This window comes from Furipterus horrens, unplaced genomic scaffold (assembly GCF_987537825.1).
Source record: "Furipterus horrens unplaced genomic scaffold, mFurHor1.1.pri manual_scaffold_4, whole genome shotgun sequence".
NCBI classification, from domain to species: domain Eukaryota; kingdom Metazoa; phylum Chordata; class Mammalia; order Chiroptera; family Furipteridae; genus Furipterus; species Furipterus horrens.
Window position 1 is genome coordinate 102,257,137 of NW_028327174.1, and position 22,486 is coordinate 102,279,622.

Genomic DNA, 22,486 nt, shown 5'->3' on the forward strand with positions numbered 1-22,486 from the left:
CGGTGGGAGCTTAGAAGGCAGCAGGCGAAGAGGGGTAGGAGGGGGGGAGAGCCGAGGAGAAGCAGAGCGGGTGTCAGGCCAGGGGATCTGCTGAGCTGGCTCTGCACCCAGTGCTAGAAGGGCTCGCGGAGGGGAGGGGAGGCCAGGGTGACCCCCGAAACGATGGCCCGGCCCTCTAGAACGGCACTGCGTTGAGGCATCTCGGAGCAGGACTAAAGAAACACCAATCCTCCCCCCATTTCAACCTTCAGCAAAAAAAAAAAAAAAAAAGAAGAAGAGAAAAAAGCTGCACCCAGGGCTGCAGGCCAAGGGTATTCCAAACTCAGCCAAAGGTAGGGTGGAGGGGAAGGGAACCAGAAGTGAGGTCGCAGATCTCTTGACCTGCTGTAGCTTTGAAGTCCCTCCCCCCTGAGCGTGGGGGAGACTCGTACTCCGGTGGGGGGGGCGCTCGGGTCCCCCCCACCTCTCCTCTCTCCGTCCTTCCCACCGCGGGCCCTCTCCTAGCCTCTCACCCCTACACCCGGCTTCCACCATGACCGTGATGTCTGGGGAGAACGTGGACGAGGCGTCGGCGGCCCCGGGACACCCCCAGGATGGCAGCTACCCCCGGCCGGCCGACCACGACGACCACGAGTGCTGCGAGCGCGTCGTGATCAACATCTCCGGGCTGCGCTTCGAGACCCAGCTCAAGACCCTGGCACAGTTCCCCAACACGCTGCTGGGCAACCCGAAGAAACGCATGCGCTACTTCGACCCCCTGAGGAACGAGTACTTCTTCGACCGCAACCGGCCCAGCTTCGACGCCATCCTCTACTACTACCAGTCGGGGGGCCGGCTGCGGAGGCCGGTCAACGTGCCCCTGGACATGTTCTCCGAGGAGATCAAGTTCTACGAGCTGGGCGAGGAGGCCATGGAGAAGTTCCGGGAGGATGAGGGCTTCATCAAGGAGGAGGAGCGCCCCCTGCCCGAGAAGGAATACCAGCGGCAGGTGTGGCTGCTCTTCGAGTACCCTGAGAGCTCGGGGCCCGCCCGCGTCATTGCCATCGTCTCGGTCATGGTTATCCTCATCTCCATCGTCATCTTTTGCCTGGAGACTCTACCGGAGCTGAAGGACGACAAGGACTTCACCGTGCACCGAATTGACAACACCACGGTTATCTACACTTCCAACATCTTCACGGACCCCTTCTTCATCGTGGAAACCCTGTGCATCATCTGGTTCTCCTTCGAGCTGGTGGTACGCTTCTTCGCCTGCCCCAGCAAGGCGGACTTCTTCAAAAACATCATGAACTTCATCGACATCGTGGCCATTATCCCCTATTTCATCACCTTGGGCACCGAGATAGCAGAGCAGGAAGGGAATCAGAAGGGCGAGCAGGCCACCTCGCTGGCCATCCTCAGGGTCATCCGGTTGGTAAGGGTTTTTAGAATCTTCAAACTCTCCCGCCACTCCAAGGGCCTCCAGATCCTGGGCCAGACCCTCAAAGCTAGCATGAGAGAGCTAGGGCTGCTCATCTTTTTCCTCTTTATTGGGGTCATACTGTTTTCTAGTGCAGTGTACTTTGCCGAGGCGGAAGAAGCTGAGTCGCACTTCTCCAGTATCCCTGATGCTTTCTGGTGGGCGGTGGTGTCCATGACCACTGTAGGATACGGTGACATGTACCCTGTGACAATTGGAGGCAAGATCGTGGGCTCCTTGTGTGCCATCGCTGGTGTGCTGACAATTGCCCTGCCCGTACCTGTCATTGTGTCCAATTTCAACTATTTCTACCACCGAGAAACTGAAGGGGAAGAGCAGGCTCAGTTGCTCCACGTTAGCTCCCCTAACTTAGCCTCTGACAGCGACCTCAGTCGGCGCAGTTCTTCTACTCTCAGCAAATCTGAGTACATGGAGATCGAAGAGGATATGAATAATAGCATAGCCCATTATAGACAGGCCAACATCAGAACTGGCAATTGCACCACAGCTAACCAAAACTGCGTTAATAAGAGCAAACTACTGACCGATGTTTAAAAAGCCAAGCAAACAAACAAACAAAAAGCCCCACTTAGCAGCTTGAAAGACTTAAAAACAAAACAAAAACGCTAGTGACCCGAGTCACTCTTGGTTGATACTTTACTAACCTTTGAATGCTCTATTTAACTGTCAATGCATTGTTGCATTGTGGATTTTGGGGGTGGCCAACCAGAAGCTTTCAAGATCCATGAAAATAAAAAGAATCTATTTTCATTTTATTTAAAAAATGGACAAAGAAAGTGTATTTTATAAAATTGGTTTAAAAAAATTCAGTCCATAAGCTAGTCTAGGTAAACGAAGGTTCATATGCTTCCCCTTACCAAAACATTTGTAATCCTGGGACTTCTTTAACTTTTTTCTTTTAACTAAAAACCGGATGATCACTTAGAAATATAAAAGTAAAGTTGCATGGGACTCCAATATGAAACCTTTGCAAATTGCACAGCACATTTAAGACAGTGCATCTGATAATACGTAAAATGATATGCTGGCCAAAATGGGCAATGAACAAATGTTTTTATTTTGATCAACTGAACTGCATATTATAAGGTGAAAAAAAAAAAAAAGCAGACAAAATTACTTAAGACTGGTTCACAAAGCACCTTATCAATCTGATGCTGGTCCTGGTCTTTAGGGATTCTCCCTCTGTCCCATTCTTCTTCTATTCAAACTATTCTCTAAGAAAAAGATACTGAACTGAATTAATTGATTCATCTGCAGTGCTGCTAAGTTTCTCAACTGCAGGTGAGCCCAACACAGGTCTTTTCTCACTGCTCCTGTACCCTGACCCCTGGCCTCCAGAACTGGATGTAAAACCTTAGCCTCCTTATTGCAAGAGAGCACAAATGGAATTAAATGTAAGCATGTTTGATTCTGGTAATATTTATTTTATAAACGCATGCTGAGAACGTTAACTCAGACAATAGGGGATAAGCTTATGTTTGAATCGACTCTTCTAAAAAAATAGATCCTTTTTTCATTTGCATTCACCAAAAGTGCACTCCTTTATTTATTAACTATTTTATTAGTAAATAAAGTACTGTATTTAAGTGCATATGTTAGTCAGATGGGAACAATAACTTTTTGGAGCTCAAAGCATGTTCTCTTATACAGCATTATGGCCTATTTGATTAAGGTGTACCTTGAATTAATTAATGCATGATTTCAGTAAAAAAATAAAATAAAATAAAAACGACAAGTTTGTGGGATGAAGGGCCCAAAGAAATAATGGGGGTGGGGTGGGGGTGGGGGGCACTCAGTCAATTTTCCTGCCTTTGTTCAGGGAAATGCCGGGTTTCTGTGCAGGTGTAGGCAGAGAAAGGACCAATATGTCCATCCCTTAAAGGGAAACTATACAAAAAACTAAATAAGTCATCACGGTATATATAGCAACACCTAAGAAGAAGTATTATTTCTAGCTGAAGAGAAATGCAAGCAAAACAAACAAACAAACAAACAAAGGTGCAATACTGCATGTTTTTTGGTGCATTCTTAAGATGTAAATGAAAATGTGTATCTATTGTATGCATCCAAAGCAGAGCTGACTCTTTTTTGCAATTATGATTTGAAGTCTGTAGAGACTTTGGCCCTTCCCTTGAGTCACCCTGAAGAAACTTAACCAGTTGATTTAATAGTTGCTTAGTGCCTTTATCCTGTACCCACAGTGAACTGTAGAAAGTGCCTCCATTAACACAGCTGAGAAGTTATGTAACAAAGGGAGGAAGTGTTGGGGAACAGATATTTTGCTTTTGCTTTTTCCATCCTCACTGTCTCACTACACCACTGTGAGAAGACCACACCATCCTGAACCCTGGAGAGGAGAGATCCAGGAGGGTACTGTTTCTCTGGCCACCCACTGGATTGAGTCCCCTTGGCAGCCTGATGTGGGATGTAAACTGGGACCTGAGACTGAGCTTTGAACTGGACATGAACTCGTTTTTTTTGCTCTTCTCCACCAGAAGCCAAGATAAACTTTTGGGGAATTTGTTTCCTATCGAGGGCCACTCTGGACATTCAGGGCTTCCTCAGGTCCAGTGTAGTGTTTCTTGCATTTCTGTATGCCTCCTCTATTAGCAACAGCACTTTGCAAATCTCTGATAGTCTGATCTTTCTAGGCATCATTGTGAATACGGGAACACTCAGTTCATGTTAACCTTTCCTAGGCCCTCCTCCCTCCTGGTCCACGCCCTTCAGATATTTCCTATGATGCTCCTATGATCTTCCCACCTGGCAGTCACTTCACAGGCTGAGGCACCTCACTTCTGCTGCTCCCGGCACCCAGCCCAGAGAACCACTGGGACCCTGTGCCTGCCTAGCTGAAAGAAAGCCACATAACACAGGCCGCTGGGGCCCAGCAACTCTCCATCAATGGAGGGGCACTCACTGCTTTTTTAAGGACGCCGAGTGGGGATCTTCATTCTGCACTTAGCATGTGGCCGCCTGTTGCTGACCACCTTACATTTCTGCCCTGCTTCTTCTGGAAATCTTCTCTATTACTCCCATCCTTTCCCCCCACCCTGTCCTAGAACTAACAGCGAGGCAATAAACAAAGAAACTAGAGTAACAAACACCCAGGCTGGCTGACTCAGTTGAAGGAAAGAACCTGGATATTTTATTTTCCTGTGCTGCTTCTGTAAATCTATAAGACTAATGTAACATCATGGAAGACAAGGAGCCAAGGACTGCACACACCTGACCACAGGGTATAGACCTTCCCCTGTGATGTTTCCTTCTCTTTTGAACCTTGATTCACCCTGGCTATTCCTTTCCTACCTGCTTAAAAGTCCCCAGTTGGGGAAAAATATGCCAGCCTCTCCTAAACTTCCAGGATATCTTGATCTTTTATTTAGACTCTGAGGTCAGGACACGCAGAGCTCGAAACGCTGCACTCTGTCAACAGCAATAATCCACTCAGTACTGTGGGATGGATGGGTCAGAAGATCAGAAAATGGGACCAAGACTTATGAGATGGACTTTCGCTACCTGGTATACCTCTCTTAGTTAGATGCTGGACTGGTGATTCTTCTGCACACGTTACAGGAAAAAGTGCTGCATTCAGTCAACCTGGGATCAGGGATGAGTTGTTGTTATGACTTTGGGTGGTATGGGGAAAACGAATGCTACTTATCCATCTGTAGCTCACTGCAACCAAGTCCGTAAGAATGGAGTACAGGGACTATCTGTGTAGCATAGGCATGCGAAGTTCCACAAAGCTCTTACCCCTTGCACTGTAATGTGCTGAAATGTTTTTGTAGACCTGAAGGTGCACTTAACAAAACTGCCTATGAAGGAATGACTGTCTCTTGGTTTACTTACTTATCTTTATTTTATTGGCTTTTTACCTTTTCATCCCCTTCCTGGGTCTTGAGTTTTAACGGCTCATGTCCTGAACACTTGTTTTCTCTGGAAGGAGAAGACTTCTGACATGCTGATAGCCATAGCTCAGCTCTTCCAGCACTTAGGAGCCCTAGTTCAATAGGGTGGCAGTGGAAGGGTTGGGTCACAGTCAAACCAGGGCTGTTAGCTATCCCAGAATCTCTGAAGTGGTTAACTCACCTCAAGGGATCTGAATCAGAGAAACCAAAGACATTTATTTCCTCTGTCCTTAGATTTATAGAAGACAGATTGTTGCCAGGAAAGTTTTTTGTTTTTGCATCTCCTCTTCCCCATCTGTGCACAGCCCTCCCTCACTCCCCCTTGAGAGTTGAGTTCCAATTATCAGTTAAAACAGTTCATTGGGAGTGTGTTAGTGAGTTAGCCTAGCAAAATCAAATGAACCAACAGCAAATTCTTCTTTTGGAGTATGGCCGATGGACAGTCATTCCTCTAAAATAAAACTGTGTGGTAGATTTAGATTCCACTGTGGTGGAACCAAAGCACTGGTAACATCACAATCTTGACTCACTTGAGAGTTTTTTTTTTTTTTTTTTTTTAATACATGTAAATGGTAAGTGAGGAATAGATTTCTTTAAGTAGAAATTTGATTTTGTCCGTAAAGAATCTTCTTCATATTGTGTATGGTTACAAAATTTTCAAATTACTTAACATCTGAAGAGTCAGTACAAATAGTTTCCCAACCCTCCCATTTAGTACAAAAGACCTCCAAACACATGCTTTTTAAAACAATTTTACAATAGAATTTTCCTTGTTTGATAAATTAGATTGAACAGGAAAGAGAGAGAACATCAGCAGAAGGCAGTTCCCCATTTTATTCCAGGAACGACGTATTCCTGGGAGTGGTGAGAATTGGTGGGTGGTAACCATCCATAGTATAAAATTGTTAGAAAGAATATAAACTGCCACACAGCCATTTTGTCTTCCCATTTTTTTCAAAAAGGGATGAAGTCTTTTGATGTTTATGTTTATTTCAAGAAAAGACAAACACGCTACGGTTTTTAAACCCAGACATAACCCAAGTTGACTTGCTATCTCAGGAGGTGGTTTGCATCCACCACGCGGTGTATTAGTACTCATATTTATATTATGGAATTTCAGGGTATATGCGAACATGTCCAGATGACTCAGGTAACCCTTAGAAGAATGTACATTACTTATCATTTTTGTAAAGAAATGGACAGGAGCCGAGTTAAACAAACTGTTCCATTACCTTGGGTCACTGTGTGAACTCATTCAGGGTATAGGTGTAAGGTTCAGAGGTCTTGGGATCAAATGCCAGTCTCTGTGCTCAGGCAAAATGATCATGGGCTTTCCTGGGAAGTCCAATGTGTGTGTAAGGGGTGAAGCCCTGCTGACCTCAGGACTATTAGCTCTAAGGAGATTAGCCCTGATCACCGTGATTTTCATTTAAGAGATAACTAGGAGTTTATGACATGAGACTTCAAACAGTATAGAAAACTTTTGTACTGTATCAGAGAGGAAGAAGAAATGGTATAGGGAAAGAAAACAAAACAAATCACAAAATCCCTTGCAAAATATGCCAGGTCAAAAGTTGTCTCATCTCCAAATTTGCAGAAATACCTTTCCTCTCTTCAGTGCACTGTGGTATACAGCAACTCTAAGTAGTCAGCATGGACTCTAGATGACATACCTCTAACAGTAAAGGTAAAGTCTTGCCAAGGTTAAAAATAACGATTGTAATATTAATTTCAAGTGCACCATCAGGACAACAAACCATTGAAGCTGGAAAGGCACTTTTGTATTTCCTGAGTTTGCCAGTTGCTTACCCCTTGAGTTGAGGATGTGTCTCCCATTCATGTACTGTGCACTCCCCTGCCCTCACTGTCTACTATGTCAGGTAGAGGACGTTGAATGTTATGAACTGAGAACCTAATTGAAGCGCATAGTTTTCATCTATGCAATTTTACTTGCTTCTGTCACTTTATGATCTGTTCCTATTTGGCATTAATTAAAGATAATTTTTAAGGATCTTATCAAGGCATATTTTGATTTTTTTGTGTGTTTCTTGTTTAACTGGCTTTTTGGGAGCCTTTTTGTGTGGGGTTTCTTTAGATAGCGCAATGGGTATGAGCTTTGTTTTCTTTGAAACTCCTGAACTTCAATTTCTTCTGTACAAGGAAATACACTGGGTTTGAATTTTGATAATAAATTCACAATTTGGGTTCAGGTAGGCTCCCAAAGAGAGGCTTTCGGAATTTGGCCTATGAAAGATATGGATTGAACTTTGAAAAAGGAAAAAGAAATGAGACTCAAGGGAATTAAGTAATTTATTATATTCATTTAAATTGTTGTTGATTTGAAACTGTATTTTTTGTTTATAGTCTAGGTTTTTCAGGACGGATAACTGTGTGTGTGTGTGGTATGGGAGACAGTGTTATAGTCTGACATCAAATACCTTGTTGGTTACAATATGGTGTTAGGAGTGATTTTGATGTGGTAAAACAAGTGACTTCTAGCTGATCTTTACGTGGACTTTTTCCGCATAGTTCTATGTGTAGTTAACATGTCTTCCTTTCTTCTTTTTTTTTTAATGACGTGATGTATTTCCTTTTGATTCTTCCTGAGATTTAGAAGTTCACTTTATTCCTTGAGAATGCCGTATTTTATATAAGCACTTTTGTGTCAGAGCAAACAGGGCTGTGTGATGTACGACAGGTTTTGTTATCTGCCAAATGCATTGGGTGGCTGGTGTGGTGTGTCATCACAGAACTGTGTTGCATTGTGTTGGGTTCAGATTGTAAGATTTGAAATGAGTCTTGCTTTTGCTGTAGAAGTTGCTACTGAAAGTAAACCATGAGGCTGGGCAGGCTGCCAATGAATTTTCTGTTGTGGTCAGAAAACAGGCCAGGCTGAGTTCTGACAGTCTAGGGTAAGAGAGACCTAGAACCACACCAATGACAGTGGGCCGATGAGACAGGACACTCACAACCCTGAGTGTGTTTCTCAAAGCACAGTCTTGGAACAGTTTTCTTGAAGCAGAAGCAGACAGATCTAGGTAGCTGCAAGGATAAGGCTATAACTGGTAGCTTCATTGTTTACAGAGCTTCAAAAAGAAATCAAGTCACTTTTAAGTGAGGCCAACCAGAGGAAACAAGAACAGAGAGCTGATGTGATCTGATCCCAGCCATTTTGCCATTGGGTAGGGAAAGCTGTCTGTGCTTCCTGCAGTCAGTGTAGACTTGTCAAGGCCCTCCACCAAGCTTGTGTGTGAAGGGAAGGCTAACCCTGAGGCTAGGAAAAGTGTGCCCCTTCTGCAGACCTACTGCAGACCTAGGATGGCACAGTCCGTTTGCAGGACTGTAAAGCGGCCCCTCAAACCAGCTTAAATGCAAGTAATTGAAAATATATTATTTAACTAATTTAATATAATATACCATCAATTTTAAGATGCACGTTTGCTTGACTTATAAGAAAAAAAGAACATTGACAGTTATGACCCACTATTGCATGGATTTATCCCAATTTTAGGGATGAAAAAGAAAACCCAGAAGGAGTCTTAGAATTGTTAATGAACTACAGTGATTTTAATGTTTGTCTCTCTTTGTTTCCTGGTGTGATAATTAGTTTGAATTCTAAACCCGTTGGATTTGGCAGTTTCCTCCAGACCTGAAATCTGACTAGATCCTTTAGGTCTGCTTTTGTAACATTTTTTTTTTTCTTAAATCTCACAGTGCTTTTTTGCTCAGCCCTGCCCTTATGTTAGGCTTTGTGGAAATATGTTTTGGAGCTCCTTGTAGAGATCGTTTACCCAGTAAAGACCTCTGATTTAATCTGCTGGAAAGAAGTTTGCTCTTGCTGCTCCCTTCTTTGCCCCTTAACAGCACTCCTTCTATTCAGAACCTTCAGCAGCCCTTAGCTTTTATCAAATTAAAGGCAATCTGACACTCATTTTCACTGAGCTGCTAATAGCAACACACCTCCAGTGTGTATAGCTCTATTTGCAGTTTTCAGATCACTTCCCCATTAATTATATTGCTTTAGTCTACTTGGCGAATTAGGCAGTGCTGATATTGCTTGCTGTCCTTGTTTCGTAGTCCAACAGACCTGACCAAGGTCGCTGGGTGGAGGGAGCAGGCCTAGGCTTATTGGTGATTTCATGGTAGGAACTCTGAGTGTTTATTGAAATGCTGGAATGCTGGAACGTGTAATGTCACTTGATAAAGAGAGATTAGTGGGCTTTGTGCGGGAGCAAAGGCTCTTTGAGTCTTCAAATCGTTCATTTCTAAAATGGAAATGTAATACCAGATAGGGTTATATGGACTAAATGAAATAATATAGGTTAACATGTTTGGGAAATTCTAATGTGCTCTATAAATATGAGATATTAATGGATATGTTATTAACTATAATGAAGAAAGAAGAAGCAAGGGGAGGAGACCTCTGGATAACTCCTCCTCAGAGGAGAAACAGCATTTTAAAGAAGAGTCCAGGTGTACAGCATAGTGGTTAGACATTTATATAATTTATGAAGTGATCAGCCCAATAAATCCAGCACCTACCTGGCATCATTCATTGTTATTCCAATATTATTGATCATATTCACTATGCTATAGTTTATATCTCTGTGACTATCCTGTAACTAGCAATTGGTATTTCTTAATCCCTTCCTCTTTTTCAACACCCCCCCCCCCAGCCTCTCACCCATCTGGCAATCAACAAAACGTTCTCTGTATCTATGAGTCTGTTTTTGTTTTGTTTTTCATTTATTTTGGTTTTTAGATTCCACATATAAGTGAAATCATATAGTATTTGTCTTTGTCTGTCTGACACTTATTTCACTAAGCACAATACCTTCTAGGTCCATCCTTGTTGTTGCATCTGGTAAGATCCATTCTTTTTTTTTTAAGTCTATTTTATTGATTATGTTGTTACAGTAGTTCCAATTTTTTTACCCTTTGCTCCCCTTTGCCCAGTACCCTCTTTCCCTCCAGCAATTCCACCCCCCTTAGTTCATGTCCATGGGTCGTGCATATAAGTTTTTTGGCTTCACCCTTTCCTATATTATTCTTAACTTCCCCTGTCTATTTTGTATCAGCCAATTATGCTTCTTAATCCCTGCACCATTTCCCCATTTCTCCCCCTCCCCATACCTATGATTCTGTTCCTATTCTGGTTTGCTTAGTTGGATTTTCTTTTTATTTTTTAGATTCCGTAGTTGATAGTTGTGAGTTTGTTGTCATTTTAGTGTTCATAGTTTTGATCTTCTTTTCCTTAAGTAAGTCCCTTTGACATTTCATATAATAATGGCTTGGTGATGATGAACTCCTTTAGCTTTACCTTGTCTGGGAAGCACTTCATCTGCCCTTCCATTCCAAATGATAGCTCTGTTGGATAAAGTAGTCTTGGTTGCAGGTTGCCTTTCATCACATTGAATACTGCTTGCCAGTCCCCTCCTGCCTGCAAAGAGTACTCTGAGAAAGCAGCTGACAGTCCTATACGCACTCCTCTGTAGGCAACTCTCTGCCTCTCTCTTGCTGCCTCCAGGACTCTGTCTTTATCTTTCACCTTTGGCATCTCAATCATGATGCATCCTGGTGTGGTCCCCTCTGGGTCCAGCTCGCCCGGGACCCTCCATGCTTCCCGGACCTGTATGTCCATCTCCTTTGCAAGATTTAGGAAGTTTTTCTCATTTTTTTCAATTCTTGCTTCCTCATTCTACACTGGTTGACTCTTTTTCTTCCTTATGTTCCAAATCATTGATTTGAACCCCAGTTTCCTTCCCTTCACCGTTGGTTTTGTGTGGATATTTCTTCATTTCACTTAGCATAGCCTTCACTTCTTCTCTTATGCGTTCGCCATACTCAAGCATATCTGTCAATCCTATGAGCATCTTTATCACCGGTGTTTTGAATTCTGCATCTGTTAGGTTGTCTATCTCCTCGTCGCTTAGTTCTCCCACTGGAACCTTGATCTGTTTCTCCTTTTGGGCCATACTTCTCTGTCTCCTCATCCTGACAGGCTCCTGTGTTTGTTTGCCTCTGCATCTCAGGTAGAGCTGTCACTCCTGTTACATTGTAAGGGGCGGAGCCTTAGGGATTCGTCAGTACAGGGTGACCTGTTCCACCACGTTGTAGCGCTGTGTGGGGGGGAGGGGTCTGAGAGGGAACAATGACGCCTTCCCAGTACTCGCTTCTTTTCCAGGCACCTCTCCCACTTCTGCACTGGACTGGCGCCCCTCTAGCTGCTTCCCTGGCCGTTGTTCCCAGAGTGGGTGGGTCTGCAGATGTTCTAGGACCGTGGAGGCCCTTTAAACAAGCAGACTCTGTTGAGAGACCAGCAGTTTCTGCCTCCATCCCAACCCCCACTGGTTTGCACAGTCAGAAGCAATGAGGCTTCATTTTCCCCGGTGCTGGGACTGTGAGCTTTGAGGTCCGGTGAGGAGCTGGGACATATCCCCAGGTGTCCCTCCTGACTTTTTAAAATGTGTGACTGCGATTTCCACTGGCCTGCCGCTTCCGCCACTGCTGCCACCACCACATCACATCCTTTCCACCCCAGCTCTGCCCCTCCTACCTGTCTGGATGAGTATTTCTTTTTTATATCTTTGTTTGCTGTACTTCCATGCAGTTTGATTTTCTGGAACTTCTGGTTGTTTCTAGCTTTGAGGTAGTTGTATTCCTTCTTAGTTGTGGAGGGAGATGCTGAGTCATAGTTCACTATATATATGCCTGAAACTAAAATAATATTGTATGTCAACTGTAATTGAAAAAATAAAAAGTCATTTTAAAAAAAGAAGACTCCAGGGAGATCAGCTGTTTAACTCAAAGATTAACTGTATGATGGCAAAACTTGAAGACCTGGGCAGAGATGTCTTCATCAGGAATCTTCAGTATACCCTCCATGTAGTACCAGGCATGCAGCAGCCTCACAGAACGCTGAAGCACTATTTCTAGTTTGTTTCTCCCTTGCCCTGAGACATAATACTATTTCACATCTCCAAATCCGAAGTGTCAAGGGTAAACTCTCCCCTGCAATAAGCTAAGGAACCAGAGGTGTCTTTAATAATTTATATCACTTCTGATTGCCTCATTTCTCCCATGTACAAAATAGAGTGTGATTTGATTTTTTCTTTCCACCTGTGAATATTGAGAAATAAAACAACATGTTGTTTGCAAAGTTTTCTCATATGCTTGTCTGAGAGACATTATGTAAATATAGAACCCTATTCTTACCTTTCTTTGCTAAAAATAAAATAACCCTCACAAGTATACATGAGTCAATACATTTTTTTTTTGACTAGCACATACTACAAAGATGCTTATAAAAATTTATGTTATAATATCTCTACAGTAATCTAGGTCTTCTTCCTTAAAACTGATTGGATAAAGTAGCCATGATTTAAATAGCAGTACGACTTTTATCTCCTTTCTTAAAGAATTTAACTATTTAAGTAAGGAGCTGAATATCTGTTAGAATCTTTGGTTCACAAAACATTTTTCTAGAAAATTACATTCAGTGGGTAGATTGAGTTCTCAAACCTATTAATAATTTTTGAGGGTAGATTTTACATTCTATTTCATGTTAGCTGTAATTGATAATGTCCTCAATGTTGTTTCAGATGCTGAGCATTAAATGCATTTTAGGAATGTTTCCAGAGAAACTAATTCCAGTTGAAATCTGGTTTTTCAGAATTGAAACCAGTGGATCATCAATGGGTAGAGGCTTAAGCTTAAAATAATTATGTTTTGAGCTCAGGGCCAAATTCAACTTATTATTACAAACACTATTTCTCAACATACTGAGTTAAGAGTATTTGGAAATCGAAGATACTTTAATTATTTCTACAGTGATTCTTCTTTCAATTTCATACACTATCATTATCTCACTGTTTCAGAAAGGAAGTAATTTTGTTTTAAGTGAATTTCAAAGAATCTCTCTGAGAATGAGATTCAGCCCATCAAATGTTCCTTCTTCATTAACAAGCAGAATGTTTTTTACTCTTAGAGGAAGTTGTATATATATCATCCTAAAAGAAGACACATCCAGTCCAGTTTTTGAAAGATCACAGGATATTGGCTTATTCTTTTCTTTCTTTTCCTTTTTTTTTTTTTTTTTTTTAGTTTGTAACACTTTTATTGAGAGGAAACATATATCAGTGTTCCAAAACTGTAAACAATGGGGAACTGAAGTATGAACGGAAACACATTAAGGATCACATATAATAGACAAAATCCCTTAAATTGTCTTGTTGCCTTTCTACATCAATGTATAAAGGACATTTCTAGTTAAGATGTGATGGCTTTATTTTAAGTTTCCAGAGGATGAGATCACATTTGTTGACATTTAGAAAGTAATGCTTATCCTTAATGGATAAAGATGAGTACTCTAAACATCATTTAATCACGATGTTGGTAACTTACACAATAATTGAACTTTCCAACACAACAATTCACATTGCAAGAATTCCAAGTGATACATTAGAGTAGTGTTGCAAGACAGTGACACCAATGAATGAGCAAAAAGAGGTTGTTTAGCATGAAAAAGTCAAATACTTGACTTTGATTATAATTTGCAAGAGTTTGCAGCAAGAATATAATGGGTAAAATGAGAATGATAATGTTTTACATTCTGAAGATGGAAAGCTTGGTCAGGAAAACTTCAAGTCTCTAGTTTTAAGATGTATGATTAGGAAACAGGCTGACATTGGGAAGACTTGAGAGCCTTGCTTATCTGTTGCGCAATTAGAGCAATATTTAATACGTTTTAAGTCTCTCATTAATTACCAATAGTTATTATGATGACCACAACAACAGCTCATTGGTTTAATACAATTTAATATTAAGTGATGGACTATTATGCTGTTTTTAAAAAACCATATATATTGTCTTATAGGTCAATTTACTATGCTCAGTGGTCAGCCAGATTGTGATGGAAATGGTTGTTGGACTTGACTCTAAATTATCCAGGAGATTTGTTGGTGTGCAGTAAGATAGATTCTTTTTTTCATAGGTTTTATAGACAGAGTCTTTCAGAGAAAAGGAAATTCATTAGATGACTTTATGTTCTGATTTTGGGAAGACTTAGAATTCTAGTGATCAAAACTAAAGAACTGCATTTCCATAGGTCCCCAACCAATGTAGTGACCTGAGGGAAAATGATTAAAAATTCTCAGCAAAGATTGTTATTCTTGTTGTTCTTTACTTTGGGGAGGAATCTTATTGTGGTTTACTTTGACAGGGGTTGCAATTTTAGTTAAAATAGTTCATTGATAATTGAGTTCCCTTCCAAGACCTAAAGCTTGAACATTGCCAAAAAATACATTTCTTCATCCATTCTGCTTGAGACTGGATTGGTGCATTTCTTACCTGCTCAGAGGTCAGATGTTGTCAGTTGATTTTATTGGAAAATTGTTGTTCATAACTTTAGACCACCTGGGGTTTGATTTACTAAAACATCACCTTTTTAACTGATGGTTGTACACATTCTATTATTTCTTGAGAGCCTTAAAACTTATTTTACTGGCACTTACTTCAGTGTTGTACCTTTTAAGAGTAAAAGTGGGGAAGGGGACTGGGCACTTAACTCGAAGATGAAGAAATAAGACTTCATAAAAGTGCAGGTCTCTAGAATGGGAAATTATATGCCAGCTATATTTTATCCCTTGTTTATGCCATTAAATGCCTATATATCACTTATTTTGGAGCCCTAATATCTGTATCCCCAGGAAAATGCCTAGGCCTAAGTCCCAGCCCATGCATGTATGGAAAACTTGTTATAAATGAATGAAAATTTAAGTGATATCATAGGCAAAAGGTATGTAGCTTCGGTATAGTTTATATTTACACCTCAGAAAGCTTGGATCCTCTAGCTTTGTTTAAATTCCAAACTTTCAGACCATGGGAAGGCACACTTCTGTTTGATCCCTGTAGAATACCACATAAATCAATGGTGTCTTAGGTAAAGGGGGGATATAATAAGTGTTCCTATTTTATGCTTTAAGGGACTTTTAATACACTATCTTATTTGACCCTAACAATAGCCTCTTAACGTGTCAAGTAAGCTATAGATACTTCTTCCCAATTCCAGGTTGAGTCTTTTGGGAAACAGCTCAGTGGTGGGACTGAGACGCATGAAGACCATTAGGGTGTGCCCTTGGTTTTACACCTGAGGGGAGAAGAGACAGTAGGGATGAACAGAGAGAGAAGTTGGGTTGCAACATATCACAACAGAAGCCCAGCTCTCCCTGCAGGGAGCTCTGATGGTGAGATGATCCTTCAGAGTTGTCCTGAGTTGGGGTATAAGGACCAGGCCTTTAAATGTTTTCATTGGCCTGTCTTTAGATGTGGCTGCCCTGGGAAGGAACATGACCTTGGGTGGAGCCACTCTTACTCAGAGACAATTTCCAAAAAGTCTTGATGGTTGGGGTCAAGTTCAGCAGCTGGGAGAATGAGTTCTGTAGTCATAAACGGGATCTGGGTGATGGATCACAGCACACTCCCCTATGGAAGGAATAAAAACTTTGTATGTGGCCAGTGGGAAGGCACCAAGCTGAACAGGAAAGCAGAGGAACATTCAAAAGTGGGATCATCCATTTCTAATAATCAAGAGTTGACTGTAGTTTATGGATTGACTTGTTAAATGGGCAAAGTGCTCTGAGGCCCCTAGAGATGCTCTTTTCTAATGCACACTAGGAGGCTTCTTCCAGACTAGCCTGAGCTCTCCTCCTATATGGATTGAGTTCAATTATTAATCAGGACTGCTGGTGATGCTGGCTAATGCTGTTTAATGGCTCAGGTTGGGTAACTGCACTCCTTTGTGATACTGCTCAGAGTACGGCTTCGGATGGTATTGACATGGCCTGCCTTCACTTTGTCTGGACACGTTTGTGGTGGAATACTTTGAGGTCCCAGTGCAATGCACCAAACCACTGTGTGACTTAATGCATCTGTGTACCATGAGCATTTCCTCTTAATGTGTCACATGGATGATAAAGAAGTGTCTGGAAGGGAGTTGGTGGGAAGGGGGCTTTTAAAAACAAGCTCTCAGGCCTTGTGGCACTATCACCATGCCCTTAAGTGTTTTGTGGCCAATTTAGAACTACTCAGTATGGAGTGGAGTTGGTGTGCAGTGGAGTTTGGACACCTGGCATTCTCATTAAGAGAGTCAACTTGGCATTTGGTCCAGAAATGACAGGATTATTTAGATTTTCCATTTGAAAACAGATCTCAGGGTAACTAATTGTTTGGGCAGCTTTGCACTTGGATCTGAAAACACCTCTAGGCTATGTGATTAATGATAATTCCTATCACTCTCTCTCTAACCTGCTAACACAAAATTTACATTTGTTAAAAAGTCTAACTTGTTGCACTAGAAACAGATCTGGCCCAAAGTAGATTTGAGAACAAACATGATTCCCCAAGCTTCTGTCATTCTCTAGTATTGAATCATAGTTGTGTTGGAAAACTGGATTTTATGTTTTTAATCTTAAACCTTAGCATTTTAATATTTAAAGTTTAGAATAAAATGCCAACATCTTTTGTCTTAAGTAGTAAACCATATAAACCCATGGGTGCCTTCAGTTTATAAATTGACCATTGAAGGAGTAAAATTGCCATGTTTAAGGCAAGCCAGTTTCAAAGGTGTCAAAGACCCAGTGATATCTAGATTTACCAGCATCACTGGTCAGGCTATTACCTGAAACCTACAGGTCTCTCAGCAAAAGGAGAGGGAAGATGGAGAAGTCTGTCACATCAAAGTTTGCACTTTCCTACCTTCTCCTGGGAATATTGTCCTTATGTGATATGTCCCTTTACTCTATTACATTTCTTTCTTACTTGTAATTAAAATTTTCTAGCCACTTCCAAAACAAACAGCTGCTGGGAAAACCTGAGTTAGAACAGAAAAAAGTTTTTTCCAGCGCCCTTAGAAACATCATCCTTGTCATCTAATTATTCTAGAAAACTAAGCAAGGCTCTCAAGTGGATTCCCTTTTTTGAGGGTTACAAAATTGAAAGGACTCTAAATAGGTGAGATCCTGAACAGTATAGAGGATCTCAGTTTGGATCAAGTAGAATTTAGTTAAATTTTCTTGGGAAATGGTGCACAATCACGTGAGATTATGGGCATCCACACCAACCAAGGCAGTTTGGTGAGCATATCCTCCAGTCTAGACCTGCAATAGACAAAAATGTCTAGACGATGTTCGAGACTTGGAGTGATTTTAGTTACCATGAAATGATGCTTCTTAGTAGCATCTCAGGCAATGTTCCTATGAGAGTCTTATCTCAGAGCTGGCATCACAGAGAAGCCGGTTCTGTCAGAAAGACGGGTTTTGTTATATTTTGGGTTTTTGTTTTTTTTCTCAGAAGGAAAATCTGAACTCAGAAACCATTTACTGTGTTTTTAGTGTGCCCATTAGCTTTTATAGCTGGCTTTGTGAGTGGTATGTGTGTGTATGAATGAAGTGTTAAGACTCAAGTCTTCAATTCCATTGCTCACAGAGATCTTTATATAGAGAGAAGTCCAAATGGTTATTTGGATCCTGCCTATAAGTCTGTGGTAACAAGATCTGATACTAATAATGCCTTGGATTTATGTAATCAACTCATAGAATCTCAGAGTTGACCTGAACCTTTAAAGTCATCTATTTCTTTCATGATTTCATATTTGAATTACAACAGCCTCTTTGCCAGGCCCCCATCTTTTCTGTGCTGTGGCACTCAAAGAGTTTGGCAGTTACCAGTTTGCAAATCCAGTTCTTTATCATTATATTAATGCATCATAAACTTGATTCTACTAATGAGGCAGGGCAGAGCAATGGAAAAAGTCCAGCTGCTCAAGGGCATAAAGTGGGTGGGAGAAGAGATACAAATCAGGGATCCTGAATCTCCAAGTAGGATTTAGTTCACATGGTCTCACACTGCTATGAAGATAAGTGATCTGATGAAAGCTTAAAAAATGGTGTAAACAGCAATTAATATATTTTACTCTTGTATCCATTTTAATTTATTCTACCTGGGCATCGTAGTTATTTAGTGTAATGTTAGGAACATACACATAATCCATATCCAAAATGTATTTGTTTTTTATGAACACGGATGTTTATAATTTTTAAAAATCATCTTTTTATAAATTTGTTGAGGTCTTTCTAGTACAAAATGTATATGGTTGTATATTTTGCCAGTGCTGTATATTTTAATATTAAATGTTAAATATTTTTTGGCATATAACACATTGTTTTATCAGCCCAGGCATTTCGGCAAGAAAGAGATAAAATTAGACTTTGTCTAAATAAGAATTTTAGCAAACAGAAGATTGGTCCATTTTTTAGATATTTGGTATCATTATTCTTCTTCAAAAATATTAATTCTTCTCTACAATATAGAGCATAAAGCTCCAATTCCTTAGCACAGCAAAGAAGGGCCTCAAAATTCAATCCAGTGAAAATCCCATGAAATGGATACACTTCCTTTGCTTCTAAGTAGCTAGCACTTGGGAAATTTTCATTTCATATACCATCTTACACTACTCCACTTTGTGCACCCTGTATTCCAACCTCACAGAACTGCTCACCATTTCTAGAAATCATATTATAGGTGTATATATTTTTAAGTCATTATACCTTTGCATGCATCATCCTTTGCTTGGCATTGCCTTGCCCTCCCACTTGTATTTTCACTAGACAACTATTCAAACCATAAAGAACCATCTCAAATATCAGCACCACTATGTCCCCATAACATTTAGAAAAGTGTATTTAAACTAATGCTTAGGTTTATCTGCCACTCCTGTTACACTGAGTTCCTCAGGGAATAGGATTCATTTTTGGTGTATAGTAGGTGTTCAGTAAGTGCTGAAGGAGTAAAGAAAGAAATAATACTTTACTCTGGACGCTGTAGGGGAAACTCAGGAAAATTTTGCAAGCAGGCGAAAATTTTAAGTGCTTTTAATATATTATTCATGCAACAGCTTTCTTTAAGGAACTTAATGTTCTAAAGTCTTTATCCTTATATTATCTTTCCAGATTTACTATTCGACTTTTAAAAATAGGGTAAATATTTCTCCATCTGTTATTCCTGTGATCAGGAAAGACTTCTGTCTTTCACGTTGCCCGTGGAGGTCTGCCTTATGAATCTTTTGTCTTGATCCATTAAATGAAAATTACATAAAGGGGTTGAGAACCACATCTATGGAATAGGGAAGGAGACCAGGAGTCCCTTCTAGAAAAGATAGTGAAACAAGCCCAGAAAAGGAAGAAAACCTTCTAAAAATGACACTATTAATAGCAGACATGAGACTAGAAACCATAAGGCCCAACAGTTGAAATATTCTCTATCTTAGAAGTCAGACTATTACTATTCATAGTGCAGTGGGGACTGTTTTTTGTCTTTCTGTTCTCTCTAAAGTACAGGAGTTGTGTAGTTTTCCATTTAGGTCTTTGGATTATTTTTTTTTTCTTTTGATGGCTCATGAAAGCAAATTAACTCTTTTAATGCTTCAGGATTGAAGCAGCCCAAGGCTTCACCCTGAAAAAAAAACAAAAACCCTAAATAAAAGACTTCAGATGAAAACTGTGTCATATGCTTTCCCTGTTGAGGACCAGGTGGTCTCTCCTGAGAGAACTGGGTCCCTTTGTCACCAAGTTGAATCTTGTTCTTCTTTCCTTGTCTGAGATTGTCTCTACCATCTCCACCTTGTGCCATTTCTTTGTTCTTTGTGGTCTTTGCAATACCTCCCAATTTAGCATCCTCCTGCCTTTAATGAACATGCTGTTATGTTTCCCCCTCCTACCTTATCAGCAATAGAGATGCTGAGGGAAACTGGCCCAACACCAATTCATCAAACGCCCACTAAACACCTCCCACCCATTTGCAACATAATCATTTATAATCACCCTTTGTTTACAATCCTTACCCCTATTTCTAATCCACGTGACCTATCCTAGCCAACCTGCAGCTTTTATACTGGGGCCACGGAGAATCTCACACTTTTCGTCTCTACTGTGATCAGTGGGAGAGCCTTTATTCAGTGGAAGTGGAATTTGGTTAGAAGTAAGAGATTTGATGAAAGGAACTAATGCTTGAGGTCTGATTATTTTTAAGTAATTATTTTCAGGAAAGAAACAGACAGTACACAGAGAGTTGACACAGAAGCTAGCTACCAAGAAAGTGGCAAGTGTAGCCAGTTAATCTGCCCAAGAAATGCCAGCAGCTTCTGTCAACCCAGAGTGCACATAAACACTTCCAGAAGCAGGTACACTCATTCATCTTCATGTGGCTTAAAAATAGGCTCATGGCTAGCAAATTCTCTTGGTCTTTTCTTGGGACTGGGTTGTATTTGACTTTGATAATCTAAACTCTGAGAATTGAAATACAAGGAAGACAGCTTCTCTGTTCACACAGAACTCCATGTAATGAGATATGACTGCTGACAATACATTGGGGTAAACTCATTATGGGCATAGTAGGTCAAGAGGAAGCAATTAGTTCTGACAGGAGGATCCATAGAGCTTCTGGAGAAGGTAGGCGGCATTTAAACTGGGCCTTAAAGCATCCTTACCTTTCATTTTCGGAGCGGGGCTGGAAACAGAAGAAATTTATTCTCTACTGTTCTGGAGGCTTAGAGTCTGAATTTAAGGTGTCACCAAGGCTGTGCTCTCTCTGAGGCTCTCAGAGAGGATTGGTTCTTCCTTGCCTCTTCTAGCTCCTGGTAGTTGCTGGCAACCCTTGGTACCTTGGCTTGAAGCGGCATCACTCCAATCTCTGACTCCACCGTCATGTGGCTGTTTCTCCTCTGTGTGTCTGTGTCTAAGTTTTCCTTATCTTGTCAGGGTACTAGTCATTGGGCTAGGGCCAATGAGTAATCCAAGAAACATCATTGCATTTCATCATTAAAGATCGTTCTTTTTTCTTCCCTGTGGTCATTGATCTAATTTTAGTGTATCTGTCTCTATTCTGCCTCTCACGAGCTACAGTTACCCAGACTACACACTGTATTCAGGTATGGATATGCCATAAGAAGTGGAGAAACGTTTTCTTCCTTCCTTCCTTATAATGCCTGTTTGGTTGAAGGAAGTCGTCAGATTACTTGCAGCCAAGTATCTTTTCTCTAGTCTCTGAACTGCCAAAGCACTGTATTTACCTCTTTTATGGCACTTCCCACTTAATAATTTATTTATATCTTTCTCCCCCACAATGCCATAAGGTCTTTATTAGAAAGAGCCACATTATACATACATACGTATGTGGCCCCCACAAAGCAGAGAGCGTGCCTTACCTGGTACTAACTGTTTAATGCTGCATGAATGAATGAGTGGGTGCACAGGTGAAGGGATGAACAAGTGAGTGAAGAACTGGGTGTCCCGATGTTCTTCCAACTAAAAATCAAAGAAACTATTTTCCCTCTCCTTTTTCTACTCTAAGATTAGAGCAGATAAATTCAATTAAAAAATATTGGTTTATAGAGTATCAATCAGCTTCACTTACAAAAGTAGCACATGTTTTGTACTTCTCACTTTGCACTGACTCTGCTTATGTTACTCCCGGCGCTCCTGTGGGCTGTCAGCTCCTGCGTCTCTGACGGGAGGTGCCGGAGGGGCTGCTGGAGTTAGAATGGGATTTTGGCATACTTTTTTCTCTAGACTTGGGCAGTACTTAAAGCACTCATCTAAAACTTGAAAGGGAAGGACATTTTAAATATACATGCAACTTTTTAATCTTTCTCCAAATCACTCTGTACTCTCTCCATTCTTTCCTCAATTGTTCTTACATCTTACTATATTAACATTATTTGCATCATATAATAGCTGTTTATATCCCATTTTTGTGTTTGAAACTGAGGATAATAATTGACAAGGGCATAAATATGAATATAATCTTTTTTTTTTTTTTTTTTTTTTTTTTTTTGCGTGGGGATGAAAATACCAGGGAGAAGGTAGAAAATTCCATCCCATGCACAAGGGTGATGTTTGTGGAGGGAGCAAGATTAGTAGAGCAGAACCATCAGGACTCTGCGTGTCTGGGTTCTAGTACTGGTTTTCCCACTTACAGGTGGTGTGATCCTGGGCTAGTTACTTCCTCTCCCGGGGCCTCAGTTTCCCTTTTATTTCTGGTC

General features: G+C 40.9%; 1 protein-coding gene across 1 annotated transcript; it reads left to right on the plus strand.

The window, feature by feature from the left end:
• The first annotated feature begins 285 nt into the window (after positions 1-285).
• On the plus strand, positions 286-2,575 carry KCNA1 (potassium voltage-gated channel subfamily A member 1). The gene has a single exon (XM_090273870.1). The coding sequence runs from the start codon at positions 533-535 to the stop codon at positions 2,012-2,014; it is 1,482 nt and encodes a 493-aa protein (XP_090129996.1). The 5' UTR covers positions 286-532; the 3' UTR covers positions 2,015-2,575.
• Positions 2,576-22,486: the final 19,911 nt, after the last annotated feature.

What these genes read in the sequence shown, in the direction of transcription:
- KCNA1 (XM_090273870.1), top strand. Translation starts at nt 533, where the DNA reads ATGACCGTGATGTCTGGGGAGAACGTGGACGAGGCGTCGGCGGCCCCG.